Below are 26,183 nucleotides of genomic sequence, written 5' to 3' on the forward strand. Positions count from 1 at the left end.
AAATACTTAAATTTAGTGACTGTAATGAACAAAGCTCTAATTAAATTTATTAATAAACGGAAAACTCTACCTTATGACAACCTCTGAAAATGAAACGTAGTATCCGGGCACGGGGGATAACTGAAACGATGTGTGTGTCTAAGTCCCATTGTTCTATACTGGGTAAGGCCGCAGTGGAAGCGGCTGACAGTGGTTCCCGACGTACCTCGTCCTTTGTGTATAATTACGCACTATATCGGGTGTCTTTCCTATGGGTCATCAGGGGAATTTTCTCTGGTCCTTCGGCAGATATTTGCAGTTTTATTTCTGCAACGTGCAGCTGGTGCCAGCCCAATCAAGCACTGCCCATCACGTCCGTCATAAGGCGCCCTGCGTCGACGGAATGCGTCATTATGTATCTGAATGCAAACAAAATGATTTATAAATCGGAATTTTAATTGGCCATTCGGTAGAGCGAAAACGGATTAGTCTAGTGCGATATTCGTTTTACTGATATACAGTAACAGAGACAGCAAAACACGAAGAGCAATCAGTACTTCAGCAGCGGCTGAACGGCGCACTTATACATGGCGGTGGCAGTCATTGCAAGTCATGGAGGTGCCGTCGCTGCAGCGGTTCTCGTTATTCCTGTTAATACACATAGACAAAACGAATAACGTACTACATTAATTTGGGACCGCTCTGTCTAATGGGCGCGTAAAATTCTACTTTAAAAATCATTTTGTTTGAAGTGGGAAACAAACCGACGCTTTCCATCGACGCTGGGCGCCGCCTGAGAGCCGTGATTAGCAGTATTTGTTTGGGCTGACTCCAGTTACACGTTGCAGAAATAAAACTGCAAATATCTACCGAAACACCACAGAAAATGCGCCTGACGACCCATTGGTGAGACACCCGGTATATAAGTACGACGACATAAAATCGAGTGCAGCAATACGTTTCTATCGAGACTGAAGATGGGAACGAAATGAAAAGAATGCCCGAAACCAGAAGGCAGTACACGGTCTCCACCCACTGGAAGGTACCGTGGAGATTTTCCGGCTTAACTCCGTGTTCCGACGACGTCTTGTTTTGCGGAATATGAGACTCCATACGGAGATCTAGAACTGAGCTCAGTCACTCGCAATGGCATCAACATCAGAGGCCGCACGGTGACACCTCGTCCATGCTGGTAGTACTAATGACAACACTATTTACCTTCGACAAAATTGCACCTATCTAGCTAAATACTGAAGTTTGCAGCAGAAACTCATTTTAATTACCTTCGTTTCGAATTGACAGCCAATTCAGAAAATGAACAAATAACCTGCCAATGATTCAAAGGAGGAATCCGATGACAAAAGCACACATATAAATATCAGTAGAACAACTGAAGATTGTGTGTTACATATTGGTGGTATGAGCTAATACCTAATTACAGCTGCCATCACAGCTTTACGATTTCTTTCGGACTTAGGAGTGTCTCTGTCAGAAAGAATTCCTCCTATTAATCCTGCTCAAACAAGTTAACATTGTTTCCTAAACTCGATAGGGATCGTCAAAGTTAAAGACAGACGAAGAAGGCCTATTTTGTATTAATGCCAAAAATGAATTCAAAGGTGGTAAAAACTGGAAAAGTACAAAGAAAAATTTGAAAACCGGTTTTCAACACTGCATTTTTTTAAACACAGTACGTGTACTTCCTGTAAAGACTGTGAACAAATAATTTGCCAGTAATAACACGGAAGCAAATAAACCATCATTCTTCCACGGTCCATGCGTGAATGATATAACAAAAAGCGTATTCCGCCAACCACTTTGAGTGATCTTATCAGTATAGATGCTAAGAAACAGAGTTTTTTATTTGTATAATAGCTTCACTGGAGGAAACGAAATGAAGTTTCACGGGTTGAGAGGATATGTGACGTTTTTTCAATGATTACAAAATAGAGACAAACTTACAAAGAAGTTGGCAGTGTGTGCCCACTTGTCAGTATGACGTTGCACAGTCTCTTGCGTGAATGCATGCACTGATTGAGTTGGGAAGTGTTTTAAAGCCGTTGAAATCTCTCCTGAGATTATGCTAGCCCACAACTGTTGTTAACTGGTCCTAGATAATATGGATAGTGGCACTAGGGCAGAGTTAACGTTCGAGCTGGTCCCATACTTTTTCTACCGGCGACGGATCTGGGGACCTTGCTGGCCATAGGATCACCGCAACATCATGCTGACAGTTCATAGAGACACGTGGTACGTGTGGACGAACACTGAACAGTTGGAAAATACCACCACGATACTGTCGAACGAGAAGTGATCACGTAAGGACCGAGGATGCCCGTAACATACCGCTGTGCCGTCAGAGCTTCCTTACTCACTACCACCCGTCTCCTGGAAGTCATATCCGATGATTCCCCACACCATGACAGCAGGAGTAACACCTATGTGTCTCTCCAAAAATAAGAATAGGACATCTCCTGAGGTCGTCGCCACATTCACCGACGATGGCCGTCCGGGGCAGTGCAGAACCGTGATTCATCGCGGAACACATCCTCATACATGTAAGGGCAGAACTGGGTATCTTGCTGGCCACAGGACTGCCTCAGCTTCGTGCAGATGTTTCGTAGAGACCTATGCAATATGTAGACAAGCATTGACTTATTGATAAATGACACCATAACAGTGTCACTTGAGAGGCATCATGTGCGGACACAGGTTGTCTGTAACATACCATTTTGCCACAAGAGTAATCTCAGTCACTACAGCCCGTGACTTAAAGTCTTACCCAATGTTTCCTCACACCATCAAGCAGAGTAACACTGCCATACCTCTCCAAAACTTAGGAAGAATGGGATATTTCCGTTGGTCACTCCCATATTCTCCGACCGATGGTCAACCAGAGTAGCGCAGAACCGGAATTCATTGCTGAAGACAATGCGATGCTATTCATAAGCAATCCATGCTTCTCGGTCACGGTACCGTTCCAGACGCAGCCATGTGTGTGGTGGCGTTTACGCCAGCCTACACATGTGACAATATTTGCCTAGTCCTGCTGCTAGTAGCCTGCGAACAACAATGTGGGATGACGCAGAATGTTACAGCGAGTCCGTTACCTGTTCTCGGATGCGAGGAGCAGATGTGAAGTTACTATGTGCTTAGTGCATAATATGGCGTTCCTCTCATGGCGGCGATCAGACGTGGTCGGCCGGAACCTTGACGACCAGTATGTCTGCCCTCAAGTTCCCATTCAGTCCATCATCGGGCCAGTGTCACATTTGAATGTCCCACGATTCGACCAGTCGGCCAAATGGAGACCCACAACGAGGCAGCTATGAAATACTGTCAGGTGCTGATTACCCTACCTCACTCGAATCAGCACCCTGTTCTTCACAGTGATCATTTAACATCTGATACTGTTCACGTTCCTTTTACACCCTACTAGACTTGCAAGAACACTAAGCACGAACAACGGCATTACGCTCCGGTAGTCTTTCTACCTGTCACAGAGAATTGTAACTCTAGTCATTAACATATCTGCCGTTGATGTGTACGTGCACGATGCTACACTGGCACCTGACCACATCTTCTGGGTGCTTCACATTTTTGTCAGGCAGTGTACTTACTTTGATAGTCATTCTAGGGGTTAAAAATTATTTATTATCGTCCTGTATGCAGAACAAACATCTATTCAATTACAAAAATCCCTTCCCTGAACTGGCGTAAAGTATATGCAGCTCATACTATTTAGATAAGGTTGGTAGATTAGCTTATCGGATTGGAGAACTCTACGTTTTGTGGTGTGGCCAGCCAGAAATATCTCATCAATCTTGAAGTTACGCTCCAAGAGCACAAAGTGAAAAACCTTCCATCTATAGAAAGGTATGGAAAAGAAGAGCATCAACAGACTCTTAATAATGTACTTAACACTTTACTAATTCAGTATCTGTTCCAAAGCTTCGTCACACAGTTCACAATGTAGTAGCTGCAGCTGCCGAATGAGTTTTAACCAAGCTTACATATTGGAATACAGTAGCGTAGAGGCATCATAATTCGTCCCTACACCTATTTTCGCCCCCTGGCCTTACTTACCAATAAACTGCCGCAGTCTGGTGGTGACTGTAGGAAATAATAGCACAGTTAGCATTAGTCAGTTTGCTGCAGTATCGTTGACATCTAGCGACATCTTTGTCAAAGAGGTGATTTTGTTTTGAAACGTACAGTTAGATGCAGCATCATAAGTGTTTCAAACAATTATATTTCAGTATCGAGGTATATAATTTTAGAATTAATTATTACCTATGTATCTACATCTTCATCTACACGTATGCTCGGAAAATCACATGTAAGTGTCTGGCAGAGACTTTGTCGAACCACCTTCATAATCTATTATCCCACTCTCGAACAGCCCGAGGAAAAAATGAACACATATATCTTTCCGCGCAACCTCTGATTTCCCTTATTTCATCATGATGATCGTTTCTCCCTATGTAGGCCGGCATCAATAAAATATTTTCGCATTCGGAGGAGAAAGATGGTGATTCAAATTTCATGAAAAGATCTCGCCGCAAGGAGAAATGCCTTTGTTTGAATGATGTCCACCTCAAATCCTTTCTCATATCCGTGACACGGTATGGTCTGTTTTCTCTTTTTTAACATTTTCTATCAGCTTTATTGTCTTCCCTTTAGTTTTGTTGGAATCGGCAACAATGTTTAAATGAAACATTTAACCTAATTTCCTCCCCTTTCATGGTCCTAATTTCGTCCGGAGAGCGAAATTTGGAATGCTTTCGTCTTTGTTACGGGTTAATTATAACCGATCTAATTGATTCATTTTTTGTGGATATTTCGGATGGGAAAACGCGAAGACTGGAAACCTGAAGTAGTGGTTGTGGAAGGGATTTACAAAGGAAAATGTGACGCATTTTTCTCCATTCTAAAAGAAAAACTTGATAAAATTAATCATGACGCAATGAGAACATTCAGCGTAGACGAGACTGGAATTTCTGTTCTCCAGCATAAGTCTAGAAGAGTAATTGCAACCAAGGGCAAAAATCAAATACAAAAGCTTGCTTCTGCAGAACGTGGAGCAACAATCGCTGTAATCACTTGCATGTCGGCAGGCGGGCAAAATGTTTCACCAATGCTAATTTTCACTCAATAAAGGTGGAGACATGAGCTACTCAATGGTGCACCCCCCGATTCAATTGATTCCTGCCTAAGTCCGATTGAACCAATGGTCCTCTTTTTACCAAGTGGCTTGAGCACCTTATTAACATGACAAAGCCTACAAAAGACAAGCCAGTTGTGCTCTGGGTGAATACTGTTCACATATTCGTAATACAGATGTCATCAATAGAGCTCGTGCAAATGGGATTTCGATATAAATATTCCACGCAACTCCATCAAAAGTTACAAGCATTGAACGTTTCCTCTATGTTCCCACTCAAAACCTATTATGCATCTGCAATTGAAAATTACTTGCAACTCATCCAGATGAAGTGGTCGGGAAGCTCTAAGTAACTTCTCTTTTTCCAGAAGTCTACAGTCGTGCAACAACAGTACAGAATGCCACGAGTGGTTTTCACAAGACTGGAATTGCTCCATTCAATGCAGATATATATCGGTGCAGATTATCTGAGCCATCAGCAGGAAACTCAAAATCAAATCAGAGTGGAAGAGTCATCACAAGAGAAGGAAGTCTCTGCCCAAACAAATAGGCCTAGTGACACTTCTAGGTCGGATATCTGAGCCATCTGTTGTTAGTCCAAATGACAGCCTAGCCCTATCAAAGTTGTTAGCCCCAAGGATATCAGGAATATTCCAGTAACTACCCCAGCAACCAATACAAGACGAGGTTCACCATTTCCTTTCACTGGCGCTCCACACAAAATTAATGTTTTGGAGGCAGATGGCAAACTTAATGGGTGTAATCCTTCCACAGCTGCAAAGGCAAAGACAACGAAGCAAAGAACAAAATGGAAGCTTCAGATGGGAAAAACTGCAACTGGAAATAAAAGAAGTGCTCCTCAACCTAAAACATCATGATCTCGTAAAAGAACATCTTCAAAGAAGAATGACCTGGAAACGGACGTCCCCTTTGTGTCAACAGATGATGAGGATTTTGATGAGGATGTAGACTGTCATATGTCCGGCAAATCATTCTCAACTGACACCAAATGAGATGTATGGCTTCAATGTTCTCGCTGTTTGAACTGGTGTCATGAGGTCTGTATGTCCAAGCCTACGAAGAGGAATTACTCATGAGAGTTTTGTACGGGTCAAAGACTTAGGTTATAATTTTTTTTGTGTTTCTCTCTGTCTTTGAAGGTGCTAAGATGATGTATTTGTGTAGACCACTGTTTCTAGGTGCCAGAAAATTATTAAAATTTTTTTTCGTTTTCTTACCAACGAACTATGGGGACGAAATAAAGAACACTTTCGTAAAAAATTTAAATTGTTACTATGTTCACGTTTTATTAATAATTGTTTTTTTATTCGTTTCTTATGACCTAATGATTGCAAAATCTGTTTACTAATATTTCATGATTGTTTTATGAATTTTCCCATATTATTACTCCTTGTCAGATTTTAGATAAAAGGCAGGACACCTTAAGAGTGCGAAATTTGGACACTGTACCCTGTCGGTCATTAAGTATACCCTATCGCGTCCGATGTGTACACGTGAGTTGCTTTCCTGAGGAAGCGGTCTCATGATTCGATAGCTAGCTGTTTCGAAAATATGTTTTTGTCAAGCGTAGATGGTTGAAAGGGCTCTAAGCACTATGGGACTTAACATCTGAGGTCATCAGTCCCCCAGAACGTAGAGCTACTTAAACCTAACTAACCTGAGGACATCACACACGTCCATGCCCGAGACAGGATTCGAACCTGCGACCGTAGCGGTCGCGCGGTTCCAGACTGAAACGCCTAGTCCGCAGCTCGTGGTCGTGCGGTAGCGTTCTCGCTTCCAGCGCCCGGGTTCCCGGGTTCCCGGGTTCGATTCCCGGCGCGGTCAGGGATTTTCTGTGCCTCGTGATGACTGGGTGTTGTGTGCTGTCCTTAGGTTAGTTAGGTTTAAGTAGTTCTAAGTTCTAGGGGAGTGATGACCCTAGATTTTAAGTCCCATAGTGCTCAGAGCCATTTTTGAAGCGCCTAGAATCGCTCGGTCACAGCGGCCGGTTGTCAAGCTTGGACAAAATAAAAGTGTATGCTGTGCATTTGTTTCAATTAGTTTCAGTTTCTAGTTTTATTCTGTCATATTTATTTTTTACGTGTAGATGCCGTGAGGATGAGGTGCAGTTAAGAACTTGCAAAACGCTGACGAGTTTGATGCTGGGACTCGTCCTGTGGATGATAATGGTGGTGAGCGTGCGCTACTCGCTGAGCGCCCTCCTAGTCTACAAGGGCTGGATTTACGAACGAGAAGGAGGTTCTAAGCTGTCGCTACCGACGAAGCTGTGGTTCGCGCTGCTGAAGGCGTTGACGTTCAAGCAGCGCCCCATGCTGTGCAGCTACCAAGGCGTGCTGCCCAAGCTACCTGTGCCAGCGCTGCGTGACACCCTCCAACGGGTAAGCTACATCGGAATAATTTTCAGATACATACTAAAGACAAAGCTGCGCTTTAGGGTACAAACAATATTCGTCACATATTAGAAGGAATGTCGAGAGAATTTTGCCCAAGAGAAATAATTCCGATAGAAAGCCGTTCTTGCTACCAATAAGAAGTTGAGCGAGAATGTGAACTGAAGACAACGAAAGATGGTCAATGAAGAAAATGGTCAACTGTGTGCTCATCACCAGATGGTCTTACATAGTGTAAAAAATCACCAACAACAAGTTGTGGTCGCATTGCTCGTGACGTACGATTTTCGATGAGCAGTTGTGCTACAGCAGGAGATCAGCAACTGCAACCTGCCAACAACCATTTGTAATGAAAAATCTGTAGTCGTTTCTTGTTTAGAATAGTTCGCGATATTTTAGATTTGTTATAAAAGCTACGTTTTCGTTCATTCTACCACCTTCTTCTTAAATCTCGATAACAATGCAGTTGAGCAAGACGTTTCGGGCCTTCGGTTTCCACCAAAGTACTCATTAGAGTGTATGGGACAGTATGCTTTTGCACATTTTACTGACTCAGCTTGGAACTTCAAGAAAGTGATTTGGATTGCTTAAGTCAAAAGTGAGACACACTACGCCGTTCCTTATATGCTGTTGTTATGGATAAGCAACTAAAAGTTACCTGGCAGGTATCTGGGAAGACAGCACCGCTGTTTACAATAACATAACTAACTTTTGAGACATTCTCAGGATATTTTAATCGCCGTTTGATTAAGATGTTGCAATATGTCAAGGGTGACAATCCAAGAAATTTTATGTAAAATTCACAAGGAATTACAGATAATGAACGCTTGTTACAGTCACTTTCGTACCTACTTCCCTCGTCATCCATTAGTTCGAATCTAAACGTAGTGACATGATGGTGAAAGTTGGTGCTGTCTCAGGTACACCAACTTCTGTCGGACGGGTTGCAAAATGTTTCTCCTCCTACTGCTCTGCTACCAAGTCCCAATCGAATGGCCATATCGGAGGGTAACGCGTTGTTCTTAGAAAATGTACTCCACCTAGAATACAGCAAACGGGAGAGGGTGAAAACGAATGACTTCCGCTATGAACCCCACGCTACAACACGCACAAACTTCTAGAACGCCATTTCTTTGTATTTTCCGTCGTTTATTAGTTGCTTCTATATCCTCTAAGTCCAGGACGAATTTGCCTAATATTCCTGCACTGTAAATACCCGAATACGGGTGCACAGTCTTAAAGGATCTTCCCAGGTCAATGGCGTGGTTCTTAGTTATTAGGTGGTCTCTTACGAGACAACCACGTGCTTTATACTGAGTAACTGTTCGGTTGTTACCATAAAATAAACTCGAAAAGCTTTACCCGGTCGCCACTAGCAGCAGCAGCACCAATGTACAATACGTAAGTGATACTTTCCACACTAGTCTGTGACGATGGAGAACTGTGTGATTCGGACAACACACCATCACGATCTGCTGCTATGGATTGCGTGTGACATCATGTTTAAAATATGTAAGCGACTAGGATGGAGACAAATAATATCCAATGAAAGTTCAGTTATCTATTCTATATCGTGTACCACACAATTTACATGCATTATTTTATGTTCCCTTAGAAATAGATATCTTAATTATGTTATCAGCATGAACGTTGACATTTGTCTGAAAAAATTTCGTTAAATTTGTTTACAGTATCTCCGCACTGTCCGTCCACTCTATGATGATGTACATTACGCTCTAATCGAGAAACTAGCTTACGAGTTTGAGAATGGTGTAGGGCCAAAGCTTCAACGATATCTAATGGCGAAATCATGGTAAGTGGAAACCACAGATTTAAGTTATATTGCCTAATTATTGTATCCAAAAAATAAATAACATATTCGTAAAGGTTATTATATTCACAGTAATTTCTACATTGATAATGCAGAAGACTATCACACGCATAACGTATCTAACCTAGAGCGCTGAAAAAGGCAGTACTGATTATTTATCGAAAAAACGGCGAATGTGTAACTTTTTTTCAAAAAATTCGGTGGGAATAACATCAAGCTATGCAGCTTCGAAATGCACCTTCAGTAAGAGCTCCAATGAGCAAAAACACTAAAGATATAAGCAGATCTAATTCTGGACAGGGTATAATAGCCCCTACAAATCGTCCAGCTTCAGGTCTGAACAGGCTACTCTGCTTAATTACTCACTAAAAAATATTTCGAATGAGCTCGCTGTATATAATCTACAGATTGTTCCTGTTTCACAACTAGATGGGTGTTTTGTGAATTGCAGTTGTCGTTCTCTGTACTAAGATTTATTTCTAGTGGTAATTTAAACACTACTACATCATGTAAGGTGCTTAAAAATGTTATTAGGAAGGCAAAGAGTATGTGGTACCAAACAGAATAGCTAATTCACAGGATAAAATTAAAACCATATGGTAAGTTGTGAAGGATGTGTCTGGTTAGCAACACAAGATCGACGATATAAAGTCAGTTCGTAGTAAAAATATTTCTGTTACTGGTAAGTCAGATATATGTACAGTATTCAACAATCATTTTCTGAGCATTGATGGTGAATCCAATAGAAACTTAGCTTCTACAGGGAATCGTGTAAGTCTCTTGGAAAATGCCTTTCCGAGATTGATGTCTGAAATATTCCTCTGTGATACTGACAAGGGGGAGATTTAATCAATAATTAAATCACTGAAGACTAAGTACTCCCATGGATATGATGGAGTGCCTATCAGAATATTAAAGTACTGTGCTGCATACATTAGCCCTGTACTTAGCCATATTTGTAATTTTTCCTTTAAGAATAGTCAGTTTTCTGAACGATTAAAGTGCTCAGTAGTAAAGTCGCTTTATAAATAACGATAAAGGCGTAATGTAGATTATTTTAGACCTATTTCTGTGCCATCAGTGTATGCTAAAATTATTGAAAAGGCTTTGTGTGTGAGGATAATTGATCATTTTATATCACATAATTTGCAATCAAATGTACAGTTCGGCTTTAGAAGTGGTTTAACGACTGAAAATGCTATATTCTCTTTTCTCTGTGAGGTACTGGATGTATTAAACAAGAGGTTTCGAACGCTAGGCATATTTTTTTATTTAACTAAGGCGATTGATTATGTAGATCACAAAATATTGCTCCAGAAGTTGGACCATTATGGAATATGGGGAGTAGCTCACAATTGGTTCGTCTCTTACTTTAACAACAGACAGCAAAAGGTTGTTATTCACAGTGTGGAGAAGGGCTGTGATGTGGGCTCTGAGTGGGGCACTGTCAAATGGGGGTGCCATGAGGATCAGTGCTGTGTCCGCTCCCGTTACTTATTTATATAAATGATAAGCTCGCTAGTATTACAGGCAATTCTAAAATATTTCTGTTTGCTGGTGACACTAGCTTGGTAGAAAAGAATGTTGTGTGCAACATTGGCTCTGTTTCAAATGGTTTTCATGGCATAAGTTCATGGCTTGTAGAAACTAAACAAACGCTAAATCATAGTAAGACTCAGTTTTTACAGTTTGTAACACACAATTCAACAGGGCTCACGTTTTAATGTCACAGAATGGGCATATGATTAGTGCAGCTGAACAGTTCAAATTTCTAGGCGATCAGATAAATAGTAACCTGTCCTGGAAAGCCCACGTTCAGTATCCTGTTCAAAGACTTAATGCTGGCATTTTTACTATTCGAGCGGTATCTGAAGTAAGTGATCGTTCGACATGAAAAGTAGTCTACTTCGGTTATTTTCATTCGCATATGTCGTGTGGTATTATATTTTGGGGTAACTCTTCCCGCTCTCTAACGATATTTTTGGCTCAAAAACGAGCAGTTCGGGCAATAAGTGGTGTGAGTTCGAGAACCTCTTGTCGGCCCCTGTTCACTATTCTGGGTATTCTGACATTGACCTCTCTATATATTGTTTACTGTCGTTTCTTGTTAACAATATTAGCTTATTCCCAAGAAGTAGCAGCTTTCACTCATTTAATACTGGGCACAAATCCAATCTGCATTTGGATCGCTCTTCCTTGAATCTTGTGCAGAAAGGTCTGCAGTATACTGCTCCATTCATTTTCAATAAGCTACGACAAGAATTCAAAAATCTTAGCAGTAATCGACGCTCTTTCATATCTAAACTGAAGAGTTTCCTCATGGGACACTCCTTCTATTCTGTCGAGGAGTTCTTTGAAAAATTAAGTTGATTCCGGTGTTATATTGTTGATTGCGTTTACTTAAACTTATGGCTTGTCTTTTTTTGGGTTCATAAACATTTTATTTTACCTGCTATTACTTTCATGTTGTAATTTCATGTACTGACACGTTGCATTACCTTGGAGACATGCTCCTCAATTTGGTCATACAGAACTAGACATGTAAAATAAAATAAAATAAATCAAATGGAAATTTTAGTACTTGCTAGTAATCTATTGGATTTGCTTAGCACTTCCTGGCAATCTCTTGGCTTTGATACAACTAGAATTTCACTCTGAATACTTATTGTGTGACTCTGCTCTCTGAGAGATACACAGAGGTTACAATATTTTTAATAGGTAGCTAATCCAGTACTCAACAGTATTTCTTCAGAGATAACACACATTTTTCAAGAGACAGAAACAAGAGATTGTGATTCTGTTCTCACCTTTCATGTAAATATAATGAATATACGCAGAAACAGGACCAGTAATAATTATATTTAGTGGCTGAAAGACTGAAATCAGCAGGCCCTAGTACCGGCTAAAACAAAATAAAAAATATAACAATTTATCAGGAAAATACGATTCTTTTAAAAATTGTAATATAATGCTGATTACAAGATGTGCTATAGGCTTTCTGTTTATCTGTGTTTAAGGCTATCCGAAAATTACGTCTCTGACTGGTGGGAGGAATACGCCTACCTGCGCTGCCGCGCTCCAATACTCATCAATTCAAATTACTATGGCATCGACCTCATCCTTGCAAATCCAACACACGTGCAGTCCGCTCGTGCTGGAATGCTAATCCACAGATTTATGAAAAGTCAGAAGAAAATATTATACCAGACGCAAGACCCGGTAAGTAATGCTCCAAATAAAACTACATATGAATGGAAGTGCGTAAAGAAGTTCATCATCGACTCTTGGTACATTTCTTGGTATATATGTTATGAAGCGGCAGCAATGTCTACACTGTTTTCAAAACGTACCATTCTTAAATAACAGAGCGGAAAACTCCTATTAATCATTTTTTTAGACGTATTACACATTACACATGTAAACAGTGTGTTAGAACATTGACTTGTAGCAATTTAGGTGAAGGATGTTAACATTGGTAACATTTAACGTAACTTACATCATTCACGACAAATAGAGTTTTTCGGATTTGTCTGATGTTACTGTACTTCTGCAATGAAAAGGCTTATTTTTGACGATGACATGTGTACATGTCGGAGGATTTTGAAGTCTTTCATGTGCTGATGCCTGATCTTTTGCAGTACTAGTTGGAACTGGGCCAAAGGCCAATATAGCAGTGGCAAAATAAATAATTTGTACTGTCAACGGCGAATATTATGTCCTTTAAAAAATTCCACATAACTGTGATCGGCGACCATGAGAAGTTAAACTAGAACGCTTGTTCAAAGTTTGCATAACCTTGGTATCTTTCTGCGACATCCACTGCTCATAGAGCGGCTTCACCTTGTAACTGGCTTGCGACAAACTGGATTTGTTGCTCGTCAATCCGTTAATTAGACAAAACACCAGGAAACGATTTAATGAAAGACACTGGGTGTACGTTGTTCCGAAGGATATCACACACGTTCATGCCCGAGGCAGGATTCGAATCTGCGACCATAACGGCAGCGGGGTTCCGGACTGAAGCGCCTAGAACCGCTCGGCCACAACGGCCGGCAGCTAATTCCACTCCCAGGTTTATTCGTAATGGCGCTCCGATCTCGGCATGCACAGAATTTGCACGCTCGAGTTGAGCGTGGAGATCTGCAAGTGTCATGCACAGGTTTTCCACTTTAGATCCTGCAACGGGGATGTTGTCTACATCAACGTCTGGGCCTCGTAATTTTGCTGTGCTAACTTTCGCTTGCACAGCGCTCAGATCACTTTGTACCTATCACTGAGACATAAATACTTCATCAGATAGGACCCTTACTTCACTAACCTTCTCAGTCTCCAAGTTTGCTGATTTGACATTTAATCTTTCATCAATCAAGGTTTCAATTCCCTCGTTTTGTTGGTAAATGCTCCCGTGAGGTTCTTTTTTAGGCCTTCCTGTTGACTCACTCACCATTCATCAAGCCTAATATTTTGATTTTTGCCCCAATTATCGAAATTTTTCTCCAAAATTTCCGGGAAGTTTTGTCTTGCAGCTCGGTCTAGTTTACTAACTCCTTGCTGAGCTTACCTGTCTGTTCTTTAAATTTCAATACTTCGGCTTCGTTTGACGACCAGGCGTCTTCCTTCTGTTTAAGAGTTTCTTGAGAAGCTGCTATCTCGTCAGTAGTAGCAATCTTCTCGCCTGTTGTTTTTTGCGAAGCGTTAAGAGTGTTTAGCCCCTCAGCAAGGGTTTTCTAATTGCGGCAACTGCGTGGCAAAGTGTTCTTCAGTGGCCATTATCGTAAAAAAAGGGAAGTCTCTACACACACAGCAAAAGAATTACAACACGAAAAATCTACATTAATTTAAGAATCTAAATATTTACCCCCTGGGTAGAAAAACGTGGGCGTAGAGTCAATACCACAATAATATACGTTGGCCAGTCTAGCAGCGGACAACCGTGCTTAGGCTCTCGCTCTACCAGTTTGATGCTATCCTATATGAAATAACCCATCAGTGCACAGCCATACGGGCACTCTAGAATACCAGATCCCCCATTACGCATTCACAAAAGCCATAGGAAATTTAAGTAGCACTTTCCAGGCACTAATCCTATGTTGTTTTTGTGGTCTTCAGTCCAAAGACAGGTTTGACACAGCTCTCCACGCTACTCTATCCAGTGCAAGCCTCTTCATCTCCGAGTACCTACTGCAACCTATATCCCTCTGAATCTGCATACTGTATTCATCCCTCGATCTCCCTCTACGATTTCTTCTCTCCAGTACAAAACTGGGGATTGGTGATCCCTTGGTGCCTCAGAACATGTCCTACCAACCGATCCCTTCTTCTAGTCGGGTTGTACCACAAATTCCTCTTCTCCCCCTTTGTATTCAGTGCCTCCTCGTTATTTACATGATCTACCCATCTAATCTTAGTATTCTTCTATAGCACCACGTTTCGAAAGCTTCTGTTCTCTTCTTGTCTAAACTGTTTATCGTCCACGTTTCACTTCCATACATGGCTACAGTCATACATATACTTTCAGAAAGGACTACCAGTTTTTACATTCTTCTGTAAATGATTCGTGTTAGTATTTTGCAGTCGTGACTTATTAAACTGACAGTTCGGTAATTTTCACACCTGTCAGCGCCTGCTTTCTTTAGAATCGGGATTATTATATTCTTCTTGAAGTCTGAGGGTATTTTGCCTGTCTCATAACTCTTGCTCACCAGATGGATTAGTTTTGTCATGGCTGGCTCTCCCAAGGCTATCAGTAGCTCTAACGGATAACTGTCTACTCCCGGGGCCTTGTTTCGACTTAAGTCTTTCAGTGCTTTGTCAAATTCTTCATGCAGTATCATATCTCCCTCTTCATCTTCCTCTACGTCCTCTTCGATTTCCATAATATTGCCCTCAAGTATATCGCCCTTTTATAGACCCTCTATATACTCCTTCCACCTTTCTTCTTTCTCCTTTTTGCTTAGGATTGGTTTTTCACCTGAGGTTTTGATATTCACACAGGTGGTTCTCTTTTCTTCAAAGGTCCCTTTAATTTTCCTGTAAGCTGTATCTATCTTACCCCTAAGAATATATGATTCTACATACTTACATTTCTCCTCTAGCCATTCTGGCCTAGCGACTTTGCACTTCGTGTCGATCTCACTTTTCGCCCGCTTCGTTTATTGCGTTTTTATATTTTCTCCTTTCATCGATTAAACTCAATATCTCTAGTATTACCCAAGGATATCTATCAGCCTTCGTCTTTTTCCCTATTCTGGTCCCTGCACTATTTCATCCCTCAAAGCTGCTCTTTCATCTTCTATTGTATTCCTTTCCCCTGTTCTTGTCAATGGTTCCCTAATGCTCCCTCTGAAACCCTCTACAACCGCTGCTTTTTAAGTTTAGCGAGATATCATCGCCTTAAATTACTATCTTTTTGCAGTTTCTTTAGTTTTAATCTGCAATTCATAACCAATAAATTGTGGTCAGAGTCCACATCCGCCCCTGGAAATGTGTTACAGTTTAAAATGTAGTTTCTAAATCTCTAACCATTATATAATCAATCTGAAACATTCCGATGTCTCCAGGTCTCTTCCACCTTCTCTCATGATTCTTAAATCAAGTGTTAGCTGTGTTTAAATTGTTCTCCGTGCAAAATACTACCAGCCGGCTTCCTCTTTTGTTCCTTTCCCTCATTCCATATTTACCTACTACTTCTCCTTCCCTTCCTTTTCCCACTGTCGAATCCCAGTCCCCCATGATTATTAAATTTTCGGCTCCCTTAGCTATTTGAATAATTCCTTTTATCTCATCATACGTTTCCTCAATTTCCTCCTCATCTGCGGAGCTAGTTGGCATATAAACTTGTACTATGTACTGGGTGTGTGCTTCGTGTCTATCTTGGCTACAATAATGCGTTTACTATGCTGTTCATACTATTTTATCGGCGTTCCTACTTTTTTACTCATTATCAAAACTACTCCTGCATTACCCCTATTTGATTTTGTATTTATAACCCTGTGTTCATCTGACCAGAGGCCCTGTTCCTCCTGCCACCAAACTTCACGAATTCCACTATATCTAATTTTAAACTATCCATTTAAATTTTTAAACTTTCTAACATACTTGCCCTATTAATCTGACATTCCATGCCCCGATCCGTTGAACGCTAGTTTTGTTTCTTCCGATAACGACGTCCTCCTGAGTAGCCCCGTCCGGAGATCCGAAAGGGGGTCTATCCTGCTCCAAAGGTAAACCAAAGAAAAAACTAAACTATTAATTAGTAAACTATCAAATTACTACCTTGCGAAAACCTATAATACAGCTGATGAGTAATCGCCACATACTAATTTTTACTGGCATTGCTCTCTGCGTACATTTGGTTTTTTTCTTTTTAATTCATTCCTCTCACCTTTAGGTCGTTTACCGTTTTTCTGTACTCGTCAGGTTAGATGCACCTGTGCTGGTTAAACATGAAATTACATTATATGAATTAGTACAAACCATTACAAAAATTGTATGAACGCATTAATTAAATCACAAGAACTTCACATCCGATGACTGCTGTTCCGCCCCTGTTTGGTTACCATGTACAATATATTTTTAGTGTGAGAACACAACTTCCTCCTAAAAATATGTTAAATCGGCGATACTAGACGGGTGAAGCCTGAAACATAAAACAGATAGGGACGACTCGTGAATAATTTAGTAGAGGCGACTGTTTTGAACTCACCCGGTTTTTTATTATCATTATTTTCCTCTTATAAGCACTGGTTCATCACTATTGCTTGTCAAAAAATTTTCTTGATTACAAAACACGTCTGCTTCATGTCAAAACAAACAAAGAAGAATTGTTCTATTCCGGTATTTTTAATTTTTTTTTTCACCTGAAGGAACCAGCAGCGGCGATTTCTCTGAACAATACTTACGCAGGTGACGCACTGAATGAACCTAACTCTCAGTGATAATTAAATTAATTTTGCTGAAATGCAAGGTGCAGCTCAGTATTTTTCACATTAATAGACATTGTGAGAGGCGAAAGAAGTAATGACTGGCACAAAAACTGAGGACTGATTGAGAACGAACGCGAGTCGTTTAGATCCTTAGGCTGGCACTTTACCCCCTTTTTGTCTTCTTTCTTTGGATCTGTATCTTCGTTGGTTTTTCGTCAGTTGTTCTGTGTGGATGTCGCATGACCTCTTTCTGATTTCGTCGATGAGACTTTCGCTCAGTTTTTATACTCTATATTCCCACAAGTTATGACCTGAGAGGTATAATTAGTGTGGGTTGGTGATTTGGAGATTGAAAAAATTACGGATAAGTGAGCATATTATTTTTTAAATTTTTTTAATGAAAAACAATCTCTCATGCTTCAAGTCGACATACCCATGGTCCTGAATTGCAAGAATCACAATGCACTGTTGACTTTGAATGTTATCCCTTTGTACCGCGTATTAAGCAGGATCTGCCACCATTTGCTAATGAAATTTAAGAGTTTAAATATCTCTAGTATTTCTCTCTTTCTTTTTTCCATCCACTTCTGAAATATGACTTTCCAGTATCCACTTACCTAATGATTATCTTGCTCCCATTTTGCTTTGCTAGTCTGTTTGACTTAGTCATAATTATTATGTATAAATTTCAAATGCCTGCACGAATTATGACATGTCATTACATCGTAACGTTAATGTAAGTTCTTATTCGCAGATATGCTACTGCGACCGCTCCGGAGAGGAACATATAGCTTGTGACTGCTTAAAATGTTTCGCGTACCGTGTTACATATGGTCGCTAAGAGCTTAGCGGCTCCAGCAAGCGGCTGTAAGAATTTTTTCAGTTGTGTCTGATACTTTCATTGGAATTCATGAAAATGCATTTACTCAGGATGTGTGGTACTCACACTACAGATGCAGCAGACAGTTACTGTTTTAGATCTGTTTCTGCCTCATTCGACACCTAAGTGCTCCCAGAACGCCAGATGATGCTGGCGGTGTCTGCCTCGGAAATATAGCGGCTGCAACCATTCTGCGATACATTATAGTTTCATTTTACATTTTCTGTGTCTAGTACCAGATTAGAAGAAAACCTGGTAATGGAATACTCGCAAAGAACTAAATGTATTACGGACTGTCGCCCTGCCAGCATTATTTTTTACGCTAACGAATACATTCTTTTTTTCACAGCTTCTGATTCAACGAGTCATTCCCTTGTGTTCGTCGCAATATATGCAACTTTTCAACACGACAAGAGTACCAGGAGAAGAAACAGATAGACTTGTACATTACGAAGATTCAGACCACGTTGTTGTGTATCATCAGGGACGTTACTTCAAACTGGTCGTCTACTGCAACGGACGAATTCTTGAGCCATGCGAAATTGAACAGTAAGTAATAATTAAGTGGTGATTATTGTCGATGAATAATAGAATACTCGTTTCAGAATAGCGCAAGACATGAAGTTATTTTCCTGTTATTTACAATCGCTGTGACCAGGACATTACATTCTGTTTTTGTAATACATTTTATCTTTATTTGATAACTATACTTCCGAGGACAGTTGCCATATTGAAGACACAGATATATTTCTATTTCGGTCTAGAATGTCATGACATTGTTTTTGCAGATTCTGTTAATTAAATTGGATGAATGTAAGTATTAAATATTTGAGACAATAAATCACTGATCTCATACTATTGTATTAAAGTACTATTAATCACACAAACGCAGTTACCAAACTTTAACGAACGAGGCACTGGTCTTGCATATCCGAAAAGAGTCGGGTTCAAATCCCGTCACAGCCATCCGGATTCACATTTCCCGCGGCTTCCCTAAATCTGTTACAGCTTATGCTGGGATGGTTCGTTTGAGAGGACGCGGTACATCTCCTGCATCGCCTTCTGCCGCAACTTGTGTCCCTCTCTCCAACGACCCCATCGTAGACGGGACATCATATCCTACTGTTCTTTCCGTCATTCCCTATCAAAATTTTGCGAAATTAATAGAAGTTATTACTTTTTAGAAGATCCAGAAAATAAATGTCACTAGAACAACAACTAATTTGGTAATCAGAACGCAACTGAAGCGGAGTCCTATTTCTATGGATGTCGTGTATTTGCTATCTCGGAATGAGACGTTAGCGATCGATTTTATGTAGACTGTGAGAATCCAAGTAATGGCAAGAATTTTGCTCATCAAAACTCGACCGGGTAAGAAAAGACATATATTTGTGAATTGAATCACCAGTTAACTACCGTATGCCTTGTTCTACCTTAAAATGCGAAATAATACAATTGCATGTAAAATCACCAACATAAGACAATATTGATTGCAATGGTCCAAATAGGACAGTAACACTTCAGTTGCGAAATGGTGAACATAGACGTCGTAAGGACTGGTGCGCTAACTGAGCTAAAGAAGGTCAGGAGAAGGGAGCGACATCTGCAATCGTGAGGGAGTGAGGCTTACATTTGTCTCGAGTCATATAGAATAGTGGCGCAGAGTTCAGTATCAATGAGTGGGCCATGTATCGCGGCCGTTCCTAGGAATCAGGTGCAAGATTATGCTCTAACGACAATCATGTAGGTGATGCTAGGTGATGCAGCTACACTCGTGACAGATTAAATCAAACACTGAAAACACAGGAAGAAGAAAACATGATGTCATCTTTAAAAGAAGATTCTCTATGATGGAATTACTCTCACGGTTCGGACAATGGCGTAGAGTACGAGTGGGATCCCTTTGCTGTTGCTCGTCACAGTTTTGTGTAAGGCAACAGCTTTGTCTTCGCAGAATATTATTATTTTTAATTAGAAGGAAAAAGCACTATAAGAACAGTCCCCTGTTCAGAACAAATTGACCAGACATTTTATTGCTAATGTAAAGGGTAACTACAAAAACGGAATTAGTGTCTTAAGGCGAAACGTAGTCGAATTCTCCATGTAGTGGTTCACTTCATGTTTCAAGCTTGCGGCTGGTTTGGTGCACCGTGGAAAACGGCAAAGAAGTAAGCTGTCTGACAAAAAAAGTGAGGCACCGAGAGAGACAGAAGGAAACAAAGTGAAACTTCACGGTTTGATAGGGTACGTGATGTTATTGCAGTGATTATAAAATCGAGTCAGATTTAAAAAGATCTCGGCAGTATATGCCCACGCATCAGTTTGACATTCCACCCCTCCTGGACTGTATGCATGCACTGAATCTGTAGGGAAGGCTGTCAAAAAGCAGTTGTATCATCTCCTGAGGCAAACAGGTTCGTAACACCGAGCGGTGTAGCGCAGTGCTTAGCAGGGAGGACGGTTCAAATCTGCGTCCGGCCGTCCATATTTAGGTTTTCCGTGATTTACCTAAATAGCTTGAGGCAAATGCTGGGATGGTTCCTTTGAAAGTGCACGCCCGCTTTCCTTCTCCATCCTTCCCTAATCCGAGCTTACGCTTCGTCTCTAATGGCCTCGTTGTCGACCCGACGTGAAACGTTAATCTCCTCCTCCTCTTTTGTCCCATGACTCCCACGGCCAGCAAGGTAGCCATACTTGTCCTTGATTCTTGGTCACTGGCACTGGGACGGTGTTGACGTCCGATCTGGCCCCACACATGTTCTATCGTGGACAGGTCTGGCGATCTTGCTGGCCACGGGAGTACTTCAGCATACTGTAGACGTTTCGTACAGACAGGCGCCATTTGGTACGAGTATCGTCCTGTTGAAAAATGGCATCCCGATGCTAACACATGAGAGATAACACATGAAGATGCAGGATGTCCGTGAGTGACTATTGTGCCGTAAAATGTCTCTGTCACTACCAACCTTGACCTGAAGAGATGCCCGATCGCTTCCCAAACCGTGACACCAGGAACAACCTCACTGGGAAACTCCAAAGCATTGGAAGAATGTACCGTCTCTGCAGATTGAGCCCATACTAACCGGTGAATGATCATCCGGGATAGTGTAGAACATCGCTGAAAACAATGCAACGCCATTCACCAGCAATTCATGCTTCCCACTCACGGCACCCATCCAGAAGCAGCCGTTTCTGTTGTGATGTTAAGGGTAGCCTACACATGGGTGGTAATTCCGTTGTGTTGCTGCCAGTCTCTGTGTGGGATGACACACAGTGTTATAGGAAGTCCATTACCTGTTCTCGGACAGCAGGCGCAGATGCGAAGAGGGTACGATGTGCTTGGTGAACAATACGGCGATCCTTCCTTTTGGTGGGCCGGCCACTGTGGCAAAGCGGTTCTAGGCGCTTCAGTTCGGAACCGCGCTGCTGCTACGGTCGCGGGTTCGAATCCTGCCTCGGACATGGATGTGTGTGATGTCCTTATGTTCGTTAGGTTTAAGTAGTTGTAAGTCTAAGGGACTCATAACCTCAGATGTTAAGTCCCATAGTGCTCAGAGCCATCTTAACTTTTTGGTCGTAAGACGTGGTGTACTGGAACCCTGACGACGAGTATGCCTGCCCTCGCCTTTGTATACAGTCCAGTATCGAGCTACCGTCACTTCCGAATGCACCACAGATATTGCTCGATTCAACCAGCCGGCCAAATGGAGGCCCTTTCTGAATCCTGTCAGGTGCTCATAACGCTGTCTCACGCGATTGCGTCGCATTTCCGTGTCTTGTACAAAGATTATTCAACTTATGGCGCTGACTAAAGCACTCTCGAAGCCGTTCTACTTGCCACAGAGAATTCCAGTTCTAATCATTTACATACCCGCCGATGGTGTGTAGGAGTTACGAAATTACTTAGGCATTCAACCATGTCTTCTGGATGCTTCGCTAATTTTTTTGGGCTGTGTAATCTCCGTGTGTGGGTAATATTTTTCGTTGTTCTCGTTTTTACGATCGATAATATTTCTTTAATTGACATTCACCCGCCTAGCCTCGAATCCAGATCTCGTATAAAATGAATAAGCGTAATATGCATGTAGTTTTTACTACCTTGAAGCTGGTCTCCATATAAAGGCAGTAAGAGACAAGTTGGGGAAGCCTGTTCTATGTAAGCCACATTAGAGGAATATGTGCATCGTGTAATGCTGGAACATCGAGAAGAGCTATCATTTGAAAAGGCGGTATCTTCATTCTTCTGTATTTTCAGGTGCTTTAATGTTCCGAAACACAGCTTCTGAAGGTAAGGGTGTGCGTACAATAAATATCCTTATATAACTTTGTATATTAAATAGCATCGGTTGCTACAAGAACAAAATAGATTCCTTTATTGGTCACTCTGTTTTGAGGGACATACTTCTTTGATAACTGACTTTCTTTTACTACAGTTCGGTAGATGCCATCTCACAGTGAACGTAAATTAGCTCAATGTTCACCAAGTTGTACCCCTAAAAATGCTTCCTTCCATTAAATGTGTACTAACAGCACGTTTTTCCTTCTATGGAAAATAGATTTATTTAATTTTTGTAACCCATTACTCTTAGCGGACAATATTTACATGTGTTTCCCCTTACGGTAACCTGTTGTACCTTCCTCAAGTATTCGTCCAAGTTCAGCAAATATACTTCTGTTCTCACGAGACTTCTTGATTACTTTTGTTAAGAACATCATTAATCACGTAATCGGTGGATTTAAGAATTCGTATTCTTCTTCTGTTAATTTCTAATTAGTTCTGTAGCTTTTTCTTAATTAAAACTAAATTCCAAATATTTCTATCTTTTTCATAGATATAAAGTCAGCACCGGCAGAATGTTATCTTCCGTTGTTTGCTGTTCTATCACTATTTTCTTCGTTATTCTCATCCATTTACTTGGAGGTTATTTGTATTACTTCCAGTTGATATGTTAGGCAGTTAGATTTACAAGTACCTCGTTCTCGTTTGCACCAGTAAACGAATATCTGACTGAGATGCATTTAAATTCTTAAATACAGATTTAGTTACATTAATTCGAATATTTATGACAGGCTGGCTTTCTCGATATACACTCCTGGAAATGGAAAAAAGAACACATTGACACCGGTGTGTCAGACCGACCATACTTGCTCCGGACGCTGCGAGATGGCTGTACAAGCAATGATCACACGCACGGCACAGCGGACACACCAGGAACCGCGGTGTTGGCCGTCGAATGGCGCTAGCTGTGCAGCATTTGTGCACCGCCGCCGTCAGTGTCAGCCAGTTTGCCGTGGCATACGGAGCTCCATCGCAGTCCTTAACACTGGTAGCATGCCGCGACAGCGTGGACATGAACCGTATGTGCAGTTGACGGACTTTGAGCGAGGGCGTATAGTGGGCATGCGGGAGGCCGGGTGGACGTACCGCCGAATTGCTCAACACGTGGGGCGTGAGGTCTCCACAGTACATCGATGTTGTCGCCAGTGGTCGGCGGAAGGTGCACGTGCCCGTCGACCTGGGACCGGACCGCAGCGACGCACGGATGCACGCCAAGACCGTAGGATCCTACGCAGTGCCGTGGGGGACCGCACCGCCACTTCCCAGCAAATTAGGGACACTGTTGCTCCTGGGGTATCGGCGAGGACCATTCGCAACCGCCTCCATGAAGCTGGGCTACGGTCCCGCACACCGTTAGGCCGTCTTCCGCTCACGCCCCAACATCGTGCAGCCCGCCTCCAGTGGTGTCGCGAAGGGCGTGAATGGAGGGACGAATGGAGACGTGTCGTCTTCAGCGATGAGAGTCGCTTCTGCCTTGGTGCCAATGATGGTCGTATGCGTGTTTGGCGCCGTGCAGCTGAGTGCCACAATCAGGACTGCATACGACCGAGGCACACAGGGCCAACACCCGGCATCATGGTGTGGGGAGCGATCTCCTACGCTGGCCGTACACCACTGGTGATCGTCGAGGGGACACTGAATAGTGCACGGTACATCCAAACCGTCATCGAACCCATCGTTCTACCATTCCTAGACCGGCAAGGGAACTTGCTGTTCCAACAGGACAATGCACGTCCGCATGTATCCCGTGCCACCCAACGTGCTCTAGAAGGTGTAAGTCAACTACCCTGGCCAGCAAGATTTCCGGATCTGTCCCCCATTGAGCATGTTTGGGACTGGATGAAGCGTCGTCTCACGCTGTCTGCACGTCCAGCACGAACGCTGGTCCAACTGAGGCGCCAGGTGGAAATGGCAAGGCAAGCCGTTCCACAGGACTACATCCAGCATCTCTACGATCGTCTCCATGGGAGAATAGCAGCCTGCATTGCTGCGAAAGGTGGATATACACTGTACTAGTGCCGACATTGTGCATGCTCTGTTGCCTGTGTCTATGTGCCTGTGGTTCTGTCAGTGTGATCATGTGATGTATCTGACCCCAGGAATGTGTCAATAAAGTTTCCCCTTCCTGGGACAATGAATTCACGGTGTTCTTATTTCAATTTCCAGGAGTGTATGTCTGCCTCGATGGGGCATAGTACATATTTTTTAACAGTTTCATATGTTATGGGCAGGACGCGTTCAAATCTTGTTGTAATGATACCACTGCATTGAGCAATTTCGAGCTAAAAGAACATGTGAAAATGAGTGGTAGTTGTTTGAAATGATTTTTAACTTTAGGATAAATTACGGCAGGAATCTTTTGAATATATGGCATAAAACAGCTGTTACAAGTACGGTACTTCTTTTACTTTTCTTTTGTTGGAAATGTTCATTGTCATCAACTGACAGGGACTGAACCCGTACATCAATTCTAGCTCCAAATGTGAAACTAATGGCTCCATCTCTTTCGAGGTCGCCCTTGGTCTCTTATTTCCATAGAGAAGTAATTTAAAATCTCTATATGTTCATTCCATAGATGTATCATTGACACTATTTCCTAAGTTGTTCTATTTTCTTTTAGACTGATTACATGGGGTTCTGTTTAAACATTTTTGTTTAGTTTGCTGTATTAATAATGTTATGAATTTTAATTTTTACATCGTCGTTGAGTTTAAGTTTGACAGTCGCTGGAATTTCTCATGGCAAGAAGTTTTACTGTGTTTGATCACTTACGTAACTAATTATATGTAAAATGACTTCTGGAAGCGTTCTATTCGTTTATAATTGCAAATCTTTCTCTCTTTCAGGCAGATAATACAGATTCTGCAGGATAGGAGTCTTCCAGCTATTGGCGAAGAGAAGGTCGCGGCTCTGACTGCTGGGGACAGACCTCATTGGTCAAGAATCCGCCAAAAGTTCTTCTCCTACGGAGTCAATCAGCAGTCTCTGGAGGACATAGAAACGGCTGCGTTTTTCGTTGCGCTCGATGACGGTCCACTCGAGTTCGACGAGGTAAACTGAGTAACAAAATGAATTAGCGTCACTATTATCTAAGCCTGGTAACGCCTCCTCGTGAATCGCAAGAGCTTCAGTTACCAATAACTACTATAAGTATATTTACGACGCACTCTGTTATAATCGAAAGAAAGAAAAGCATTTAGGTTTTAGTCTAGAGATACAGTATATTGTTGTTAATTAATATTCTAAAAAATGAGGCTGAAAAACGATATGTGGCTTCTTTTGTTTTTGTTAAGTTCCATGCTCATACGGCTACATGCATTAAGATGAAATATTTTTTCTGGCTCACTGTGGTCTTCACAGAGTTTTGGCAAATGAAATCTCGATCTCGCATTTTTAAGGTCTCTACTTTCCCAACTAAATGTCTGATCTACGTGAAATCGAGGAGTATATGGTTACTTTATCTTTGAAAGACTTAAGATTAAGTCGCAACAAGAGGTGAGATTCTGATACACCGGAAAAAACCTCAAGAGATGAGTCTTTTGTCCTTTGTAAAATTCATTTAAGACGTTTCAGTTACCCAAGTGTAGAATGCTGCCTCATAAGTCGCAATACTTTACCATATCCCGCATTGGCCCGACTACCCTCTCCCCT

At 41.7% G+C, this 26,183-nt stretch overlaps 1 protein-coding gene across 1 annotated transcript in view; it reads left to right on the forward strand.

The window, feature by feature from the left end:
* The window catches only part of LOC126481754 (carnitine O-palmitoyltransferase 1, liver isoform-like), a 151,540-nt gene that overhangs the window by 111,571 nt on the left and 13,786 nt on the right, over nt 1-26,183 (forward strand). Inside the window, exons 4-8 of the mRNA XM_050105712.1 lie at nt 7,254-7,545; nt 9,249-9,370; nt 12,406-12,607; nt 18,543-18,742; nt 25,379-25,583. Of these exons, the coding sequence (XP_049961669.1) occupies nt 7,254-7,545; nt 9,249-9,370; nt 12,406-12,607; nt 18,543-18,742; nt 25,379-25,583 (1,021 nt within the window). The remainder of the gene's footprint in view (nt 1-7,253; nt 7,546-9,248; nt 9,371-12,405; nt 12,608-18,542; nt 18,743-25,378; nt 25,584-26,183) is intronic.

Source organism: Schistocerca serialis, chromosome 1 (genome assembly GCF_023864345.2).
Source record: "Schistocerca serialis cubense isolate TAMUIC-IGC-003099 chromosome 1, iqSchSeri2.2, whole genome shotgun sequence".
Taxonomy (NCBI): Eukaryota; Metazoa; Arthropoda; class Insecta; order Orthoptera; family Acrididae; genus Schistocerca; species Schistocerca serialis.